This window comes from Sinocyclocheilus rhinocerous, unplaced genomic scaffold (genome assembly GCF_001515625.1).
Source record: "Sinocyclocheilus rhinocerous isolate Xijiao unplaced genomic scaffold, SAMN03320098_v1.1 scaffold1131, whole genome shotgun sequence".
Taxonomy (NCBI): domain Eukaryota; kingdom Metazoa; phylum Chordata; class Actinopteri; order Cypriniformes; family Cyprinidae; genus Sinocyclocheilus; species Sinocyclocheilus rhinocerous.
In genome coordinates, this window is record NW_015638568.1 from 392,592 (window position 1) to 415,336 (window position 22,745).

General features: G+C 38.5%; 1 protein-coding gene across 1 annotated transcript in view; it reads left to right on the plus strand.

Annotated features, from left to right (window-relative positions):
- The window catches only part of LOC107749822 (dysferlin-like), a 99,565-nt gene extending 80,203 nt beyond the window's left edge, over window positions 1-19,362 (plus strand). Inside the window, exons 43-59 of the mRNA XM_016565011.1 lie at window positions 3,732-3,743; window positions 3,913-4,011; window positions 7,422-7,550; window positions 8,795-8,950; window positions 9,561-9,652; window positions 9,972-10,142; window positions 10,531-10,673; window positions 12,584-12,723; window positions 13,139-13,227; window positions 13,318-13,413; window positions 13,696-13,837; window positions 14,627-14,689; window positions 16,167-16,266; window positions 17,100-17,272; window positions 18,376-18,485; window positions 18,628-18,706; window positions 19,303-19,362. Of these exons, the coding sequence (XP_016420497.1) occupies window positions 3,732-3,743; window positions 3,913-4,011; window positions 7,422-7,550; window positions 8,795-8,950; window positions 9,561-9,652; window positions 9,972-10,142; window positions 10,531-10,673; window positions 12,584-12,723; window positions 13,139-13,227; window positions 13,318-13,413; window positions 13,696-13,837; window positions 14,627-14,689; window positions 16,167-16,266; window positions 17,100-17,272; window positions 18,376-18,485; window positions 18,628-18,706; window positions 19,303-19,362 (1,854 nt within the window). The remainder of the gene's footprint in view (window positions 1-3,731; window positions 3,744-3,912; window positions 4,012-7,421; window positions 7,551-8,794; window positions 8,951-9,560; window positions 9,653-9,971; window positions 10,143-10,530; window positions 10,674-12,583; window positions 12,724-13,138; window positions 13,228-13,317; window positions 13,414-13,695; window positions 13,838-14,626; window positions 14,690-16,166; window positions 16,267-17,099; window positions 17,273-18,375; window positions 18,486-18,627; window positions 18,707-19,302) is intronic.
- The last annotated feature ends 3,383 nt before the right edge of the window (window positions 19,363-22,745 follow it).

The following is a 22,745-nucleotide window of genomic DNA, read 5'->3' on the forward strand; positions in this document are numbered from 1 at the left end:
ACACACACACACACACACACACACACACACACACACACACACACACACACACACGGGGTAACGTTCACAATAACCGACAATACTAGATTACAAGAGACAGGAACTTATAGGGCAGATAACGAGGGGCAGACAGGTGAACACAATGAGGGCAATTAACTAATGATTATACGGGCTAAACCAACACAAGGGGAAGAAACCACAACAACCAGTCCACAGGGGTGTTACAATACCTACTATACCTACATTTTTATGAATGCTATGAATTGAGACATACTACTCTTTTTGCCTACTGTTTAGTAGGAAAGTAGACATATTCAGATGCAGACTGTCACTGTGAAATACATTTAAGCATATCTATACTGGTCGACCGGGTAGAACGGCACCAAACCAGCATATTTCAAAAGTACTATATATACTGTACATTATATGTGCTATATGTATATGCTGACAGCCTCTACTGCACTCCATCACAACATTCATGAAAAATGAAGGACTGAATTGTAAAGTCGTGGATAAAATTTAACCTGCTTCAGAACCTACAGGTTTTCCACCAACTCCATGTCACAAATTCCTGAGGTCATTTTGGATATTGTTTATATTTCTGAATGAACCGTCAATCAAACCACATGGAATGTCTGTACACTATATTCTAAACATAACTTATGTTAAAAGTCTATTCAGCGCTCAATTGTTACCAACTCTGCTTGGTTATTTTTCATCACTAGTGCACACGAGCCCTTTCAGACCCAAAGCTAACACCACCAGTGCCCTACAGTAACCTTCACCTCAGGAATACAGACAGACTTTTAACAGGTTTTGCATGAATTAATTTTTGGAGGAGCAGTGAAGTTCACTGTTTTCCCTCAGCCTCTCCGACCACCCTGTTCCAGTACCAGGCCGCCCATGGGCATAGCAGCCATTATAAATCCTCAAATGTTTTGAAATTTCTAGGTTCCCTGTGTCTGAAATCGTATCACTCCCATAACATTATCTTTTCATCTGTATAACATCACTTTTGGGGGTGTGTTAACTTTTTGCGAGCATGCACGCACATATACACCCAGGTTTATATGGTGCGGTCTTCTCTGGTGCAGTGCTTATTTTAATAATACCCCTAAGCCTTAAAACCTTTGGGCAAAGTATAGAATAACTAAACGCATACATCTGGTGCACTCAAAGTGTCTGGGTGACCAGACGCACATGCACACACTCATTACACATCATTTCAGAGACAAAATTTTTCCTTACTCGCAAGCACTCAGATTAACACAAACTTTCACACAAACACCTAAGGCGCACACACATAGTAGCTAGTATGGAAACATGGCTGTCACGGCGTCCTTAGGCTCCGCTTTAATAGCTCTGTCAGACAAAGAGAGGAGACATGTGGCAGTACTATGAAAAGCACCATTCAGGGCCGGTTAGACTGCCACACAGTCAGGCCAACTCAGCTTAAGTGATTCTGAAAGCAACTTCACAATACTTTGCAAATCCTTGCCGCACACCCAGTCCCATTTACCCCGTGTGCCGCCTTTGGGTAGACACACGGGCTGGACTAGGAGACCGTCCCCTAAAAACATGCAACTTCATGTTAGCTTCACCTTCTGCTCATCTCTTTCTCTCTGTGCCATTTGTTGAGTCATTAATTTCTCTCCTTTATTATATTGGCTTGAGGAAGTTCTTGTTTAAATCTGAGTTTACAAAATCTCTGACCTGATACCAACATGACTCTAACTTCTAGAGCTTTCAAGTTACATCCACTTGTCTAAATGTTTTATGTCTTTTGTAAATGATTGGATTTACTGTTTTTAAAACTTTTTGACTGTAATGTTGTGAGCTTTATGACTTTTCAATCTGTGTGCAGACTGTCTACCAAACTTGGCACAGTCTTTTAACCTGTTCTGACTTATTGTAATGCACATGTGCTGCACACATCTCTTCTGTAAGTGCTTGCCTCCTAATACAATTACTATTTAGAAAAACTACTGTTTTTGCTGGTTCTTTCATTTGTTTACAGAGTCTCATATTTTCTGAGCAATTCTGGAGCTTTATATTGTGACACTTTTTCTACGTTATTAAGTATAGTGCACTACCATTTTAAAAGTTTGGGGTCAGTACTTTTTTTTTTGGAAAGAAATTAACATGTTAATTCAACAAGAATGTTTATAAAGTTGATCATAAGTGATAGTAAAGACATGTATAATGTTACAAATTATACTTATTTTCAGCTTATAAAATTCAGCTTTGCCATCACAGAAATAAATTACATTTAAACATTTATTTAAATAGGAAAGAGTTATTTTAAATTGTAATAATATTACAGAATAATACTGTTTTACTCTATTTTTGATCAAATAATTACAGTCTTGGTGACCATAAAAGACCATCTCAAAAGCATTAAAAAAATCTTACGGACCCCAAACTTTTGAATGGTAAGGCACACTGTTTTATTTCTTTTTATTTATTATTTTAGATTATGAAAAACTTACGAAAGACTTCATTCAAAGTTTGTTTTGATTGATTGATTGATTTATTGGCCTTTTCCAAAACAAACTATATTTAAACTCATGTCGTCCACATATAATTCACTATTCAATGTGTCAGAGATGTGCACTACCCGCAATAAGCCATGGCTCCGATATCAATTTTAGAGAGAATTTATTTTCATATATGTTCATTTTTCTCCTGTTGAGTTTACTGTGCAGCACACATGTACACAATTTGTTGGTCTGTGAACATAAACAGGATATTGCCCTCACATACAGACACACTCTGACACGAGTACACACACATTCCTTGGCACGGCAGTGGCATGAAGGCCACTTAAACAACACTGTCGGCCCCCTGCCTGGCCACCAAAACGCACGCCACACCACCACACTCCTTAACAACTAAGACGAGGAAAAAATCCAGCAGAGCCCGGCATTGCTCCATCACTGCTGTTTTTCCTCTCTCATCGTAAAAGTTAAAAGAACGATGGAAGCGAAACTGGAAGTCTCTCCGCGGGGTGAGTCGAAACTGGCCTTCTGGAATAGAGAGCAGTGTGCGTGGGTCCAGCCAGCGGAGGGATCTTGTCTCTCTCAAACGTACTGTGTTTTATGTCATGGTGGCTCAGTCTGTCTTTCATCCATCTGTCAAACACACACACGCACGTATTTGGACAATACTTGCTTCATAATCAGACTACACTTTTGTTTCTTGTTTTGAAGCAGTGTCACTTGCAGAGGGAGTTTCACATTAACAACACTCTTGTCTTTTGCTTGGATGGGAATATGGTGCTGGCTGAGGTGGGAACTGCCTGATTTGTATCTTTTTGAAAAATTCCCACACTTTCCACATGGAATGAGTGAGCGTTGGCGAGGCTTACTGTATCAGTGGCGATTAGCACATCAAATTGCAGCAGAACATCAGCACTCCTGAACCATACCCATGAAAGTACCAGGAAAATGACAATTTGAAAGCTTTCTTTCTAGTTTCAGTTGATATGCTTACACTTACGGGCATTACAGCAGAGGGATGATTTATCAGTCACTTATGGAAAAGATAAAGTTATGGAAAGGTTGTTTCCACTGGTCGTTTGGTCTGTGGATGGTGTCACTGTCACTCGTGCATGTGTCTGTCTGCTTAAAATGTTTTGACACTTGAGCGTATTTTCTCTTGACTTTTATTCCTCATACTTCGCTTTTTTTAACCTTGTCTTGTTTGTGTTGAATTTGTCGGACATGCTTTAGTTGGGGCGATGGGTAAGTTGAGGCTTTTATTGCTTTCAGTCTAGATATTTTTGTTCATGAAATGATTGATTTAATTAAGCAGGGGTCTAATGAATGAGGGATGTGGTGTCAGATATGTACTGACCTTCCTTGCTTTTAATGTTTCTTTCCATTCTCTTGCTTTCTTGCTCTGTGTCTACAGCAGGATGAATTTATGGACTGGTGGAGCAAGTTTTATGCCTCCACGGGTGAGAGAAACAAGTGTGGCAGTTATCTAGAGAAGGGCTTCGATACGCTGCAGGTAAGGCATTGAACTAATGTTGTCCCTCATGTTGTTCCAAATGTGCATGACTGACTTTCTTTCATACAAATGGTACATAAGCACAAAAGATATTTTGAAGAACTGTTTTTGTCCATACGAAATCAGTGGGGTCCAAAACAACATTAGACCCCAAAAACCACTAAAGGGTTTTTCACACTGCGCTTAACCCTGGGTTATCTCCATTCTAAACCCCACTTTTAACCCAGGTTAAGGAATGTTTCACTCTTGTAATTCATAAACAGGGTTAACAATGCTTTGTACTACTAGTGCTGTCAAAATTATCACATTAACGCATGTGATTATTTTTTTCAGTTTAACGTGTTAAGAAAAAAATATTTAATGCAATTAACCCAGGGGCGGTCTCTTTTTTTCTTGACAAGAATTGTGTTTATTTAGACGCAGAGCGTCTTTACGACCTCATCAAATGGGAGATTTTTCAGATGTGCACTCCAACTTCACCTCAGTGCCAGGCGCTAATCAAACAAGTGTGGAAATGTACAGGTGACGAGGGAGCTTCAGAAGATAAAACAGTGAACTGCGGTCAGATGAGATGTTGTCAGGCCATGTCAGTAAAAACAAATTTTCCTGTCTTGGCAGCCGTTATACTGTGCTTGTAGCACATGCTCTTTAATTGCATGCACAAATGCAGTGGCACACACTGTATATAATTTCATATTAAAGCGCAAATGAAACTATGAGCATGCAGTGCTATTGTTATGTCGTCAGCTAAGTCATGAAGTTACCAAAAAGGCGATTAAAGCTGCCTTAAAACTGTGCATGTATGTAAGTATTTAAATATGCGTCACATTTAAGAACACGTCTTTGAAATGCAGTGGTTTTCAGAACTGTCCTGGAGCAACCAGCACTGTCTCGCTCATCTAGCACACCCGATTCAACTCGTCAGCTCATTAGTAGAGACTTTAAGACCTGAAGTGAGTCAGAAAAGGTAAAGAGTTGTGAGAAAATACGATGCGTGTCAGATCTGCATGATGTTCAGCAGCGGCAGCTCATAAAGCAGCCAAAATAACTGAATAACCCAGCTGCTGTGATGTCTGTTAATCAAATAACAAAAGGAAAAAGAGGAAACCAATAACTATTGCAGATTTAAGGATTCATCTATATTTAATTTAGAATTTAGTTTTTGATAACTATTTAGTTTCTGTATATTTCCTACTAGCTGAAGGGCAGCTAAATATGACATTTATTATAATGGGTTTATGTGAAGATTGTTTTAAGTTCACTTATTACATGGCTCTGTGGAATACTTGATTCTGATTGGTCAGTTGCGACATTCCGAGGTATGCTATCCCTCGATAACAACTGGTAAAAACTAATAACACAGGCTCATCCGATTTATTATAATGGGTTTATGTGAAGATTGTTTTAAGTTCACTTATTACATGGCTCTGTGGAATACTTGATTCTGATTGGTCAGTTGCGACATTCCGAGGTATGCTATCCCTCGATAACAACTGGTAAAAACTAATAACACAGGCTCATCCGGGTAACCGAAGTCTACACTATACTCTTGCCAGGAAGAGTTTTTATTTTTTTTTCGTGGAAGCTTTGCGTTTGGTTAGCTAATAAAATATTTTAACTTCAATTCAGTATTACGTGTACAATTATTTAATTATGTCATCCTGGTATCGCGGACTCGCTCTCTCATTTCATACAAATGCAGCTGCTGCCATTTTGCGACGATTGTTTTGTACACTGTAATGGATTATAAGATATAACTAACAAACTGGTAAGATTTTAAAACATTTTCGTCTTAAATCAATATATTTTATCGCCTTAATTATTTATGTGGTGAAATGTTGTGTAATAAGTGGTTTGACTGCACCGTATACCTTAAATGCCCGTCTAGTTTGAACTTGCCACTTGTTCGCAACTGCTGTGTTCACGGAAGCTTTGCGTTCAAATATTTCAACTCAAATCAATATTTCGTGTCTAATTATTTACTTATGTGGCAAGTAGCCGTGTAATAAGCGGGATAATGTACATCCTCCGCTTCGCTCCAGGGTCCTGATCACCCTGTCGGGGGTTATTCTGCGATAACAACCGGCTGGATGTACATTATCCCTTACTTAAATTAGAAGTTATTTTTTGAAGTGTAATAAATGTTCAAATTGATAGCGCTCAATTACTGTAATGTTGAATGGCTATAGTCAATGGTTAAATATAAAAAAAAAAAAAAAAAAATTGTATCCTCGGTATCAGTGATAAAAAAGTCAGTCATAAAAAAAATACTACCTTTATGTTGTTTCTACATTAATTTAAAGATTGAATGTGAAATTATTGCAATGTAAAAGTATTTTTAAAAACTTTAATGTTAGGTGGGATTAATCCGGGAGTGCGCATGCCTACTTTCAAACGCTCACTCACCCCGACTTCAGTCCACTCCAGCCCACTTCCCACAAGCTTATCCATTTATAATAGAGCCCGTGGCTGCCAGATTCCCAACTTTTCCGATGAATTCATGTCGGGGTTGTCGCAGGGGGATAACCAAGTGCAGACAAGGGCTCCGTTACTGACGTCATCGGGCCGTTTTCCCCCAGCCCACACCTCCCTATCATCCCTCGATCTCTGGCCGGTTTGTCAGCGATCTCCCCTGTCACCTCATTCTCTCTCTACATGCCTTAGCCACTCTTTCCAACCTTTCCGATCTAAACGTGCCCGTTAGTCATCTGGCAGGGGCTCAGGTCTCAGGGCTACCTGCGAGGCCCGGGGTTCGATTGTTGGCTGTCACTGTGTGAGAGTGTCCCACGCACCGGGAGGAGCAGCAGACAGAAACACTTTCCCTAAAACTGCTGAGATGAGCTGTTATTTTGGGCTAATGGTGCCTGAGGGAGAGATTGAAGGCAGGGAAAGAGCAAAAGAGACTGGGAGAGGGTTTCATGTGCTGTGTCACATGTTCAGGGACCAGGCATGAGTGAGTCAACTAGAAAAACAGAGTGACTCGCTTGTGAGGATTCCTTCATACTTTTGTCACTAAGTTGTCTCCTGGGTGGCCGTTTGGTTGGAGAGTTGTGCGCCGCTAGTTAAAAGTTGTGTAATGTCATGGCGAAGCATATTTTCCTCAGGCACAAATCGTTTTTGCGCATTTTTATTGCCGTTTTTAAACATTCTCATAATCAGGAATTTCCAGATCTTTTTGTATTAATGATGCATTTGAGGTTGTTTGACTTGCGCCTGAAATGTTAAAACCACAATTAAAGATCTCAGAGTCCAAGATTCTTAAAGAAAACTGCTTTGGCAAGACAAACAATGGATGTCTTGTGCATAGTATGTGTCCTTTCAGCCCTTTCAGTTGATTAGAGCACATTTTTAAAGAACTAGATCTGCATCCAAATCATATATCACACACTCTCCTGTGCTTCCTTTCTCAGGTGTATGACAGGGAACTGGAGAAGGTTGAAGGCTTCGAGCAGTTGGCTGATTTCTGTCAAACGTTTAAACTTCACCGTGGAAGAGTCCAGAATGAGAGTGAAGACCCTTCTGTTGTTGGAGAGTTCAAGGTAGGGTCACTCATAACCTCTCAGCTACTATCAACTGCTATCTCATGTGCTCTCATTCAGTCTCCAAGAGGAAAAACATTCAGACGGCGCCAGATGAAGCAATGGATGGGTGTCATTGCTTATTATCTAAGCTAATGAAAAGTCATTTGAATTGGGCCTTCTATTTAAACTGATCACATACTTGCCTGGCAGGGTCAGTCTGTACTTTGTCAAATTTACCATTGAACAATTTGTTAATTTAAAGTGTTCTGCAACAGATCCAGAGTCTTATGCCATTCTTTTGGTGAACTGTCTAGATCTCCAAAAATGTGCCTCCTTGCCTTCTTTACAGACACTGTCTCTTAAAAATAGAGGTTCTTTAATGGTTCTGGGACCTTTAGGTCACCGTAAGCCTCTTACCAAGAACCATGTTATGTTGTATAGGGTAGTTGAGGTTGCTATATGGTTTTATTGGAGATTAAAATGTTTTTGAAGATACACTGTGGGTTATTCAAGTCATTGTACTAGTTTCTGGGTACGTTGTGCAAAGAGGCTGAATATTTCCGGAAACTTTCCAGGATTTTTGGAACCTTTTGAAAAGTTCCCGCAAATTTACTGGAAATTTTCTGCCCCTTTGCAACCTATTTCTGTGTTCTTTAAAGCATCAGTACATTGATGTTTTCGAAATGTAAATGTAAAATAAAAAAGAAAGAAATAAAAAAGAACATTAAAATTGTCATCATTTTGTCAACATTTAGTCATTATTATCTTTCTTCTGTGGGACATATGGTGATGTTTTGAAGCATTTCAGACCAATGTTGTTTTAGTATTGTTTATATGCTATTGTACTATTTAGGGATATTTTGAATAGCTTTTATTTATTTATTTATGGTTTTAGTAATTTTGTTACGTGATTCTGTCAGCTTTATTATTATTATTATTATTTTAATATTTATCTGTTTAGATAATGAAAGAATAACAGTAATATGGGGTTGGAACTTTTAAAAATACCCTCCTATGGCATCCGGCATATGGCTGTAAAACCCATTTCGGTTCTAATTGGAACCTTTAATTTGAAGAGTCTAGATGCTTTTTCCTGGTTTATTTGAATTACAACTGGTTTAGTTCTAGTAGGATTTGAGGGAACTAAATTTGAGGGTTAAAGTGTAATTTGAGGTTTGTCTGGAGGCCCCAGACAGCAGGTCTCCAGAAAAAAGTAAAACTAAATTGCACCATGAGTTACACTGACTCCTGTCCTTCTTCAGGGCTCATTTAAGATCTATCCATTGCCTGACGATCCCTCGATGCCCGTACCCCCACGCCAGTTCCGCAAACTTCCCCCGAACGGTATAGAGGAGTGCCTGGTACGTGTCTACATCATCCAGGCCTATGGCTTACAGCCCAAAGATGCCAATGGCAAGGTAGGTACAACACAGCCAAAACAAGGCAAAAAAGGAAAGGAACATGCTAACAAGCAATTTGCTTTTCAGTGACCTTGTATACGTCTCTGGGTTGGGAGAGGTTGTTACAACAGCCCTTGTATTTTCACTAGACGCATTCACAAATCTTTAGTTTTTTTCATCAGCCAGACGAGTCCTTTGCGAAGCCTTTGCAGTGCCAGAGTCATAAGAAAGCTGAGAAATTGCTTTATGAAAACATGGAGCCACCCTTTTACCCACAACCATAAACTCGCAATCGCTGCCCGAGACCTGGCCAACACGCCACCACCGCTGGCCCTGCGTCAGATGGGCTTTCCCTTCATTAGTTGCGAATATGCTAAGATGACGTCCTTTCATCACCTACTCAGGCCAGGAGTTATGATATGGAACATTTCACACATGTACTCGCTGCCTATGAAACACACACTGATCACGGAGATTTGATGCTTTTTTCCACCGAAAGAGCAAAGAGCAGTTGTTTTAAGTTTCAAAAGGAGGGCGTGCTGTTTTGGATATTGTGGCTTATGGTATATATGTGCGAGTGTGTGGCTATGTTAACACATACTAACAAGCACTCCTTGTTCTTTCGTAGTGTGACCCCTATGTTAAGATCACACTTGGCAAGAAATCAGTCGATGACCACGACAATTACATACCCTGTACTTTGGACCCTGTCTTTGGAAAGTAAGTTTTTTTTTCTTTTTCTTTCTGTCCCTGAACATAGTCTCTCTCTCTCTCTCTCTCTAACACACACACACAGATATAGAAACACGTCATTGCAAGGATCAATTATACCAGCAGGGGTCGCCACACTCATAAAAATGACGATGCCCCTAATTCTAAGAGTCTTGGTGTTGAATATGTGCTAGAAGGAAGGTTTGATCTGGTGGCTAAATGATGACTGAATAGCAAGGGTGTGCTTTTGAAAACATTTAAGCGAAATAATTTCTGACCAAAGGAAGTATTCAGAGATTGAAATGCATATCTTTTGATTCTCATTTAGGATGTTTGAGCTGACTTGCTCTCTGCCTCTTGAGAAGGACCTAAAGATCACGCTGTATGATTATGACATGGTCACTAAAGATGAGAAAATTGGAGAGACTGTCATTGATTTGGAAAATCGCTTCTTGTCGCGTCATGGTGCTCGCTGCGGCCTGCCACAGTCCTACTGTTTGTAAGAAATGTCTCTCATTATATTTCCTTCCACCTACCAGGTATTATTAGGAGTCATTATGAAAACTGTAAATAACAGGAAATGAATGTTGTAAAACTCAATCCAATGTCATATTGTGATTCTCAAATGGAAAACAATCTCAAACCAGTAAAGACCAGCAAACCACCTTAAGCTGGCTTAAGCATTGTCATATTATAATACTGAAACACATCCTTGCTTAAAAAACAACTATGCCTAAGGGAAAGTGCTTGTCTTAGCTGGTTTAAGATGGATTTGCTGGTCCCTAACCCTAAGTTTTGACTAACTGTTGGCAATCCCAGTAACTGTGATAACACATTCTGCTCAGTTACACTCAGTTACCCTCTTTTTGTCTCTGTGCCGACTCCAGGTCTGGAGTTAACCAGTGGCGAGATCAGCTGAAACCATCCCAGTTACTTCATCGTCTGTGCGAGAAGCGAAACTACAAACTGCCGGTCTACAAGCAGGATAGAATCTACTTCAGAGGACAGGAGTACACAGTTGCAGACCTTGGTCAGTGTCCTAAACACACACCCTAACCACACTGTAAAAAGTAATGAGTTGAACTTACTTGGAAAACCTGTGGAAACTGATTGCCTCAAATTTCTCAAGCAAATTAGTTTATCATTTTTGAGTTAATAAAACTTACTGTAACTTTGTATAGGTAACTTGTGTATATGTATAGGTTACCAGAAAACTTGAGTGTTGGTAACTCAATTTGACAAGTTCAGCCAACTTAGAGATTTAAGTTAAGCTTAGTGCACAGAACTCAAACAAAACAGTTCTCTTAACAAGTCTGCTTTGTTCACATTACTAGACAAATGTGTGGAAACTGATTGCCTTAAATTTCTCAAGTAAGCTGTACTCAAAACTCTCGCTTTTCTTAAGTAGATTCAGTGATTACTTTTTACAGTGCAGACCTAGTTTCCTTCCACTGAATTGAATGCTCATGATATTTGATCATTAATTCTGCGATTGTCGTTACCAAGAGTGGCTTCTTAGAGAACCGTGTATTACGTGAGCGCATACGTATGAATAAACACAGGCATCACGACCTATCAAACCCACGGGCTGGATGGCGAAAAAAGAAAGTGGAAGTCTTTTCTTTGGAGCTGCTGAAAGCATTAGTCATGAGTAAGAGCTAATCAAAGCACCAGCCTGACTCAATCACATCTTCCGTCATTAAAAAAAAAGCAAGTCGAGCACGAGATCGGCTGCGGTTCTGTGAAAACACTGACAGAAAAAGAATAACGATATATGTCTCGGCTTGTGCCATACATCATATCTGTGTGTGTGGGATCACAGAGCTGTCGGGGAGGCCGCTTGGCTGTTCTTGCTCGCTGCTATGAACGGAAAGAATGAGTTGTCCCTCTGTGTGATATTGTAAAGACGAAGGACCTGTGTAAACATACAGCACCTCTGACATAATCATTCATTCACAGCAAATATATCACTCCTTGCCACAGCAACCTGATGTCCCCTCCTGTTTTAAAGTGTGCCCCTGGGAAGATAATGCTAACTAATGCTAGTTCACCATTAGGTGTGTATTATGTTGATCTTACTTGTGCGTAACCTCCATCAGATCCTCCCAGCACTTCTGGTTTGACCTCCAAGCCCTTCAAGTCCCACGGCGCCATTCAGCCAGTCAGATGTCACACATGGCCTACAGAAAGCCAAGCTCTCCAGCCATTTTCCCTTCCATGAAGCTTTGGGACGAGGTCGGCTTCAGATTTATGGTGAACTAGCATGCAAGCATGTTCAGCCAAGGTCAACAGTGTGGCAGGCTCCTCAGCCTCCTGCTCCCATGTCTCGACGCAGAGGAATACTACATCTCTTTGTTTAGCCCACGGAACCGCGGCAACCCGCGCGTCAAAGCAATTATCAGGTGACCTTTTCGGGCATCCAACTTCATGGCAGAAAGATCTTCCTCCACTTCAGTCTTTTTCCTCTTTTCTCCACACTCTAACCATGTTTCCCTCAGGGACGTGACACAGGGTTTCAAACCATAAACTGAACAGTGGGCGTTTATTTTTTTTCTTCCCTCGCTCTCTCTTTTTGCTTTTTGACAAGGGGAAACTCTCTTCTTAGATCAACAGCAATGAAATCAACGCATCATCTGAGGAACAGGGAAAGATAAACATTTCCGACTATTTAACTGGAATGCTTCATGAATGTTGACTTTTTTTCTGCTCTCGGTTATGGCTTAATAAAACTTGATGCCCAAATGTTCTTCATATCAAATCAGAGGTTACATAGTGGTTCCATTTCACGGTTTTAACGGAAAATAACATTATGATGAATCTTCTGTTAACGAATTTTAAGCTAAAAAAAAACAAAAGTTTGAAGTGCCTCAACATTTTGGCTTTATGTCAGTATGAATTTAAACTACAGTGACCTTATTGTTGACTATATTTGGCCCTCAGATGAAGGAAAACCTCTTAACGCTCACCTGGGACCAGTGATGGAGCGTCTAGCTCTGTTGGTGTTGAAGAGGCAGTGTCTGGTGCCTGAACATGTAGAGACGCGACCCCTCTACAGCCCTCTACAGCCAGATATAGAACAGGTTACATAGTCACATATTTCTATTCCCAAAATTCCATTTTTTAAAATTATTTTATAATATTTTATATTTATTATTTACATGTATTTTTTTTGTAGATTTTATACAAGATTTTAATTTTAAATGTTATACAGTTTATTTTATCTTATTGTAAATATGCAATGTATTTTATTTTATTCTATACTAAATTTAAAGAGTAAAATTAATTTCGTTTTTCATATTATATTTTATTTTAATTATGTAGTGCATTTTATTTTATACTATACTATTTTAAAAAATTTAATACAATTTTATTTTATCATTTCATTTTTTGCAGAGCAAAATCTATTATCTCATATAGCTTTCACTATGCTTTTCTCATGTTTTTCATGACATGCCCTGTCACTCTTTACTGAGTTACTTTATTACCAAAACCCAGGGGCGGTTGCAGATGTGGGTGGACATTTTCCCGAAATCTTTAGGCCCACCAGGACCTCCATTCAACATCACGCCACGCAAAGCTAAAAAGTAAGAGCATTTCCTTGGTTTAATATCTGTCAATTTTGTTTTCAAAACACATCTAGAAGCATAACGTGTCCATGTTTTCTGCTCCCATAGGTTCTTCCTGCGCTGTGTTATATGGAACACAAGAGATGTTATCTTGGATGATGTCAGTGTTACTGGGGAGAAGATGAGTGACATTTATGTGAAAGGGTACATCTGGGTGTCATAAATGGGTTGTTGGGATTGTGTGTATGAGCTCTGGTTAAATGAAGTTGCTCTTGTTTCCCATGTCATGGGCCTGTTGCTTGTCTGTTGCCACTGTGACCAATAGTAACAACGGCTTGCAAAAATTATCGATCAGTAGCAAAAAAACACAGTTGCAAGGCAACAATAGACCCAAGCTGTAGGTCAATTACAGCTAAGCAGCATTGTCTTCTAATGTGTTGGAAATGATGTGTCGGGTAATTGTGAATGTTATTTTTTCAATCCTAGCTGGATGCACGGCCACGAAGAGAACAAGCAGAAAACAGATGTGCACTATCGATCACTGGGTGGTGAGGGAAACTTTAACTGGCGTTTCTTCTTCCCCTTCCACTATTTACCTGCAGAACAGCTCTGCACCATTGATAAGAAGGTGAGACGTAATCTGCATTTGTAAATTAAGTGGAGACATTTGAGAAAGACATGAAGGAAAACTCAAATTGAAAAAACTCTGAACTGTTGATAAGAAGGCGAGACATAATATACATTTTTGAGTTTAGTGGAAATATGTCAATTGTCAATTGAAAAAGACATAAAAAGAGAATTCAAACCGGGTTTGTTTAGTGGTTAGCTAGTGATGCTAGGCCTGTCGACATTTATATCCACACTCTGCACTTCAGCTATGTTGCTGAAACGAAAATCTCCGATTGATTGAATCTGAATAGGTGATCCGAATAGATCATCCTGCATTATTTGCAGAGGTTTAGTCTAACGCCCACATTTTGAAAGGTATCACTGCAGTTGGCAGGTGTTTAATGCAATGTTTCAAACCCAGATATGTTGCAGGCTGCATCTGGCACACTTCTACTTACCGAACGTGGTACATGAACATCTTGTAACTGCAAGACAGTCCAGACTTCATCCAAGCAATCTCAGGGAAAACAGTTGTGATGGACAAGGCACTTAAAGTGAGGTTTTGGCAGGCAAGAGATCAGTTATGGTAAGATTGAAGATAGCGGTTCCACCCATTAAATTGAGAGCAGCCCGCAACAGCTGTCAAAAGATATATCCACTTTGGCTGAAGTTTGCTGGACGCAACACACAATAGAACCGATACATAGCGAAACAGATTCTCTTGCATGAAACACGGCCCTCTGTGATAAATTAGAAGCGAGTTTTTGTTTGCAGTGTTTGTTTTGATGGAGCTGTATGCGGTTGTCAGGCAGGATGTGCAGACCGCACGGCCTGTTTACCGGTGAACGGCAGCAGTGCGGCTCTGTCAAGCGTGAGTTCATTATCCTCGCCGTGATTGTCCGCACATCCATCACGGGTACAGTACGGTGGGAATGCTGTCATGCAGATGGAATCCTGTCTGGCGGTGGGGTGCAGAATCAGTGCTGTTGTGGGAGTCGCTAACACTCTTTTCTGACTGGGACGTTTCTGTCGCTCTTGGTGGCTCTCACTCTCCCTCTGACTCTCACCCTCTTTCTAATTCTGCTTCACACATTCACGCTATCATTTCCTCACTCTGTCTTTCTCAGTCGCTGTCTTGGTCTGTCAGTTTATTTCTGCCTCTCTGTTTCTCCTAGAGGTGGTGTAGCTCATTTGTAGGGCTGGGTACTAATAGGTTGTTGGGTTTAATTTCACAAGCAAGGCGCTTAGTAGTGATGCACACTATATCGATTTTTGACTGTTATTTGAGATTATTGAATTTATTTAATATATGTTGATATTGAACATTTAATTGTTAATGCTCATTTCCACTTTTTTATATTTAGATTACCTTTGCCATCATCTAAAGCTCACTTAATCTTTAATTCATTAATAATTAAAAACTGTTAAATTTAATATTTAACAAATATCAAAATGAATATCCATTTTTTCATACTGTACATGTTGTGTAAGTTCTCTTTTAGTGTTTAAAATTGTTGATTTAAATTTGTTTTATATTTAATGTTTTATATTTAATTTTAGTTTTTTTTTTTTTTTTTTTTTCTCGGAATTGCTCAGTATTGGATATTTATTTGTACAAGCTCATTTACCATATTTTTACATTTGGATTACCTTTTCCATCATCTAATGTGCACTTAAAATTAATATTTAAAGCACTAATAATTGAATAACACTGTTAAGTTACCTTATCTTTTTTCTTATTAAACATGATAATGTTTTGATGCTTTAATTCACTTGTAGCAAATATACATTTAAAATGGTTTATTTTGTTTTATTTAAAATTTATTTAGACATAATATTATAAAAATGTAAATAAAATATTTTGAAAATATACTTTCATATCTGCCATATGTATATACAGGTGCATCGCAATAAATTAGAATGTCATGGTTCATTTATTTCAGTAATTCAACTCAAATTGTGAAACTCGTGTATTAAATAAATTCAATGCACACAGACTGAAGTAGTTTAAGTCTTTGGTTCTTTTAATTGTGATGATTTTGGCTCACATTTAACAAAAACCCCTCTAACATGAAAATAATTATTGGCTCGTCACTATCAGCGAGAATGGTAATATTGTGCATCTCTAGTACTTAGCCCGGGTTGCTTAAAATAATATTTAATAATTAGGCTCACTCGACAGCATTTGCTGCATAATGTTGATTACAACAGAAAACGTACTTTTCACAGTTCATGTAAAACACTTACAATGAAATAAACAGTTACACTTGCATAGGCAAAATGACAAATTAATAAGTAGTTCTTCTGTTTGTACCTCTGTCAACTTCACCATGTTTCTTTCTCTGCAGGAGCATTTTTGGAGTCTGGATAAAGTTGAAACAAAACTCCCTCCTAAACTTACTATCCAGATCTGGGACAACGACAAGTTCTCCTTTGATGATTTCCTTGGTAAGACCAAAATCCAATAATCGTCCCTCGTGCCAGATCACTCCTCAGCTCTCTTCCATAGCTTCGCCACCCTCAGCAAATTCAGTCGTGTTAACCTTGCAAAGCACCACAAAGCTGTTTTTCAAACATATTTCTCAGCTTTGACATGACAGAAGAGAAATGTTCTGTGGAACTGGACCACACTGATAGGACCATGTGTGTGGTTTATTGTCATTAACCTATACCTCTGTCTATATGGATATGTGCGTACAGGGAGATGGTTACCAAAACCTGAACCTCCTTAACTTGTGTGAGATTACCCACCGCATGGTTGTGTAGCGTGACTGTCAGCATAAATACACTTAACAATAATAACGCAAATACATCATTCAGACCACATGAGCCCTCAATAACATCTTTACTGCTAATGCTATTATTATCAGCTGAACCCAATTGCCAACATGTCAGCACAACTGGAAGATAAATAAGTTATGACCTGACTTCTTAAAGACTTCTATAAAATACACAGATCTATGTACATTTGTAAAATAATTAGCATCCGACCACAATGGGGAAACCTCAAAGAAAACGACAGACTGCCAGCAAAGTCTGAAGGTCACAGACTTTTTTGACTGATATTATGAGAAATGATTGAGAAAAACAAGATTAGGGCACTTGCTGACTGTTGCTTCTATTATATTCTTATTTCTACATTTAAATATATATCTGCTGTTCTAAACATAGATATTCTCTTTTCTTGTATTTAATGTTTCAGTGCTGTAGTGTATCATTGTGTGTGACACATAAATTGTTTAGCTTTTTGCTCGGTTCTTCTCTCTCTCTCTCTTTCTAAGGCTCTTTGGAAATGGATCTGAACCATATGCTGAGTCCAGCAAAGTCTCCAGAGAAGTGTGGTCTTGAGATGCTCTCTCAGTCCCAGGACAAACTGGTGTCTTTGTTTGAGCAGAAGGCAGTAAAAGGCTGGTGGCCTTGCATATGTGACAGAGAAAACAAAAAGATACTTGCAGTAAGAGTTACACACAAACCCAGGGTTATTGTTGTGTTGAGAAATTCACCATTTTATTTATTTAGGTTTTGGTTTTTAGTTTCAGTTTAACTTTATTTCATTTGAATTTTTCTGTTGATTTTTTTCTGTCAGTATAATTCTAGTTTTCATCTTGCATCACAAAATTGTTCTATTTTTCTATGGTGACACATACTACACCTTTTATATGTTTCATAACTAAAATCAAATGGCTGGTATCATATCGATTAGACCCTCTCATATATATTTAGACAGTTATGACAATATAACACTCTATGTTTGGGAGGATAATTAAATCAGACTGTCCTGCACTGAATAAAAATATTTGAAAACTGAAGTAATTTTCGGTAAAAAAAAAAAAAAAAATTATATTATAATGCACATTTATAGTTTCAGGTTAGTTCTGTTCAATTTTATTGTATTTAAATATTCAGTTAAATATTACATAAGTTAAATAATTCAATATATTTTTTATAATACTTCTCATATTAAAAATTAAAATTAAATAATATTAATGTCATGGTCGTACTACACTGAGGAGACACAGGAGAATTCGCAGTAAACACAGTCTTTAATCCTTCCAACACGGGGTATACAGGGCAGACAGGAACACATGCACACGATGAACATTCAATACCGGACAAGGGAGAATGGCACAGGCTAGAACTTAAATGGGGCAGATAACGAGGGGCAGACAGGTGAGGAGGATAAACTAATAAGGAGACACACCTGGAAACAATGAACAATCAAACACACGGGACACCTAGGTAGCAGAGCACATGGGGAGCAAAAACACAACACAGACAGTCCAGAATCCTTACAATTAAACTATTATTAATCATATTTTTACATATTTTAATCATACATTATGCATTTTTCAACTACAAGCCTGTATGTCTCTTTTACATTACAGTTACACTATGCATTTGGCAGATGCATTTATCCAAAGTGACTTGCTTGGCATTGCAGGTTTACAATTGATCGGTTCATGTATTCCCTGAGAATCGAGCTCATGACCTTGGTTTTGCTAGTGCCATGCTTTACTTTTTGAGCTACAAGAAACTGAGCTGCTCTTTGTCACTCAGGGAAAGGTGGAAATGTCACTGGAAATCGTGTCTGAGCAGGAGCAGGATGAGAGGCCTGCAGGACTCGGCAGAGATGAGCCCAACATGAATCCCCATCTAGATGAGCCACAGTAAGTTAAGCACACTCATCACAGGCCTTCCTCTCACCAAATAACAAAAAAAATAGCATTTCGTATTAGCCTTTTTATTGGCCCTTAGCTCAAGGTGGATTTAATATATGGTTGCTAATATACTTTCTTCCTCTCTCTCCAGGCGTCCTGAGACCTCATTCTTATGGTTCTCATCCCCATATAAGACGTTTAAGTTCATTGTGGAGTCATGCACACTGAAGGCATTTCATATTGTTCTGTGTAGCATACATGTGTTGAAATAATGTTTTCAACTATTAGCCATACATACAATGTAAAACATACAGGATCAAGAAAACCAACCATATGTGCATATAGTACCATTTTTATTATATTATATTATATTATAACCGTTTAAAAGTTTGGGGACAGTACTTTTTTTTTTTTCTGTAAAGAAATGAATACTTAAATTCAGCAAGGATACATTAAAGGATACAAAAGTGACAGTAAAGATATTTATAATGTTACAAAAGACTTATATTTCTGCTCTTTTGAACTTTCTGTTTATCAAAGGGTCCTGACAAAAAATAAAAAGTATAAGTTTGCACAAAAATACTAAGCAGCACAACTGTTTTCAGTGTTTATAATAATAAGTAAAGTTTCTTGAGCACCAAAATCAGTATATTAGACTAATTTCTGAAGGATCATGTGACACTGAAGACCAGATCAATGACTGCTGTAAATTCAGCTTTGCCATCACAACATTTTTCAATTTTACAGTTGTAACTAAACAGTTGTAGATAGATTATAAAATGTGCTAGAATTTTGCGTTTTTAAACTGCTATTGCATTTTTTATAGAACTATGCTGCTATGAAGATGGTTGGACCCTTCAGTGGAGTGGGAAAAGGAACACAGTGAGACAGAAAAAGATAGAAAAAAGGACATAAACCCTCACATCCATTACCAACCACACCAAAACTCCATCCACACATCTCTGTCCATCCTACTGGAGACATCTGCGTCGCTTGTGCACATGTCCTTGTGTCTTACGAGCCAAGAGAAAACTGAAGACAGGCTGAGAGTATTTGAAGTCTTTATGTGTGCGTTAGCCTGTTCTAGCCCTATATGCATGAAAGTTGCATGACATCTGTGTGTTTGTACATGTATTACACACCAAGCTCCCTGCCCCGTATCTGCCCCGGTCCTGAACTCTCTCAGTATTCTCTTTAACTCCCACTTACACTTTCATCTCCCTGCCCGTTTAATCCTTTTTCATGTCTCCTGTAAAACTGGGTTCTTTCTTCACAGCCAGATGCTTCTTTCTTCTTCCTTCATGCAGAGAGAGGGAGACAGAGCTGCGTCCCACCACCTCCCATCCATTCGTTCCTCTCCTTTCAACAGCGCTGGCTGTTTAGGTTAAACCCTGATTTGTACCGTTAGGCTGTAAGATCCGAGACAGGCCGGTTATTAGCTGAGCCCCCGCTGTCAGCAAGCCCACCTCTCTGATTACTATCACACTCTGTTATTTTGCTTTAGCGAAATCCCCTCTAAATGGATTCAGGGTCATCTGTGGGTTGGCAACATGTGCGTGAATGTATGTGTGTGTGTGGAATGTGGGCTGTGAACGGGAATGAGAGATAAAAGACTTGTTTATTTGTGTAAATGTTACACTCACGCCCCGGGTGCCTTTGTGCCTTTTTGCATTTGACTCTGTAAAGCATGAAAATGAGCAGGCGCATCTGGAAGAATTTGCCAGACTTCTAAACATGCCTGTGAAAGAGCTGTTACATGATAAAATACACAAATTACTTGTTTTCTCTCCATGACCAGGTCATGAGCTCCTCTTCTACCTAGTGAGTATAAACTATGGTGGAGTCACATTTAGTGAAACTGGAATCTCAAAACTTGGAGCGTCTGTTGTGTCAACTCTGCATGCTCACATTACATTTATCTGATGGAGCTTCTCTATGAACAGAAAATGTCAAGAGATCTGGGTTAATCTGACATAATCTGCAGGATGTCCAAAAGTGTTTACATTTTATTTTAAAAAATGAGGGCAAAAGTAGTGAAGAAGGGATTTGATGTTTCCATCAAGTAACTGATTTGACAGTAAAAAGGATGCATTGCTATCTCTGTTACAGAAAGAAAAATGAGCGATTATGTTTTTTTTTTTCTTTGTAGCTATTTTCTGCACATCTGTGCATGGATCTACAATATCACTGATTTATGAAAGGAAAGTCAATGAGAAAACATTAACCAAAAAAGCTTTGCCTAAGCGTTCTCTTGCCAAATATTGTACAGTATATAGCTGAATAACTGGATTTATGCAAAACACAAATCCCCATGCTGAGCGTCTATGAATAGTTGTCATTCATTTACAACTTTTGCCATACGTTTCTTAATTTGACAGTCAAAATGGATATTTCTGTTATTGACCTTCTGAATGGCTTTTTGCAGTCTTTACTGTAAAGATGCACATCGTCTAATTGTCTTAAAGCTTCTGCTGTCATCTCTGATTAATTCACTGTTGAAATCGACTGTATTTGTATCTCACTGTAATATGCTTTGGTCAAATATATACCTATCTATACACCATTTTGTATATATTTATCTTTTCATTTTGAGTCAGATGTAATTGAAGTTTCTTCTAAAGAACTGTGTTGCTTTTATTTGATTTTTTTTCACTAGATCCACGGACCACCTTATGTGCACATTTAACCTTTAAAGCCAAACCACAACAGACCGCTCAGGGTGTATGACTTGAGAGCAAATTAGAAGCACTCCAGCGCCTAGCCAGGGGTTTATGGAGCAAAGGGCAACTTACTCTTGCATTTCTAATAGCTGTTCTGTAACGTGAGTCATTTAAAATATGATACAGTATATTTTTGAAACAATGTTCTGAGCTCACTTTTCTTTTGGTGTAGGATACTCTTACTGTTCATGGGGTCTTGTTAACTCTTAACAGTGTAGGGAGGAAAAGTTAAATATTAAAACGTTGTAAATTTGGCGAGACACCGTTTTGAAGTCTCTCACACACTTTTACTCATTGTAACAAGGTTACAATATATAGAAATGGCCATATCATAGTATCTAGTGCAAGTTATACCAGAGTGATAGATTTGGCACTCAGTGAAACCACATAATCACTGTACCTCTGTGTACTGCTCCAGCCCAACCTGAATGGGACCATGGACCCCAGTTCATGTTCATGTTTACATCCACTGTAAAAAAATATATATATATTGTTGCAATTATAACGACTTTAAATTTGTTGAGCTAACTTAAATATCCAACTTAAATAAAACAACCATGATTACTTAGTCTAATGTTGAATTTTAAGTTACTAAAAATGTTAAGATAACTAATCTCAGCAATCGTTTTTTACAGTGTATACACACTGCCATTCAAAAGCATTATTATTCAGTATTCGTTCAGTATTCAGTATTGCTAAAAGTAATCAGAAAATCAGGTCAGTGCACATTATTGGCATAGTGCATGATGAGCACAAAACATTCATTCAGAAAATGTATAAAGAATATTTTTGCATGTCTTATTTGTCTCTGTACACATTTAATGTAGAATCAAATCTGTGGAATTGAAGATTTAATTTGCCCCAACAACAACTTTATCAAGGCACCAGTTGATGTATACAATTACCCAAAATCAGGCTCATTGCTGCTTTAAAAATGCAAACAGGAGAACGAAAGATTTTGTTTCTAGGAGAAAAAGGGACTCGTACAGCAGTTTCCTTATGTACAAAATCAACTCAATCTTTCTCAGGTATTGATTTGTGTCCTAGCTTTCTGTAAAGGAAGTGACAACATAGTCATGCCAAACTTACACGACAATTAACTCTTGAACAGCAAAGAAGTGAAAAACGCTCTCTGTTCACTAACCTGTGTGTGAACTTGTGAAGTCTGCAAAACGTTGACTGTAACTTTGTTTCAGCAGTCTTCTTTTTTTCCCTAATTGCTGCTGCCTTTCTCCTGCTTTCTCAGTTTCTTCACTTCGCCCTGTGTAGATAACAGGCACGTGAATGTCAGGCTTGGTTTGGGTGTGTTATTTCAGCCTTGGTGAACTTCCTGTGCTCCCTGACCACTCTCCACATGCTGCGTGGGTGGGAGGCAGGAGCCAGACCCTTGTCACCACTTTTGGTCTCTCCTTTGTTTTGGGGAAATATCAGATGTCACCAGCTGAGGGGTTCCTATAAATTAGGCTCCTGATGCAAACAAGGAAATATGGGAATATTGTTTAAATTGACAATGATATCAATACTAAATACATCTTAGCCTAGTGTAAAA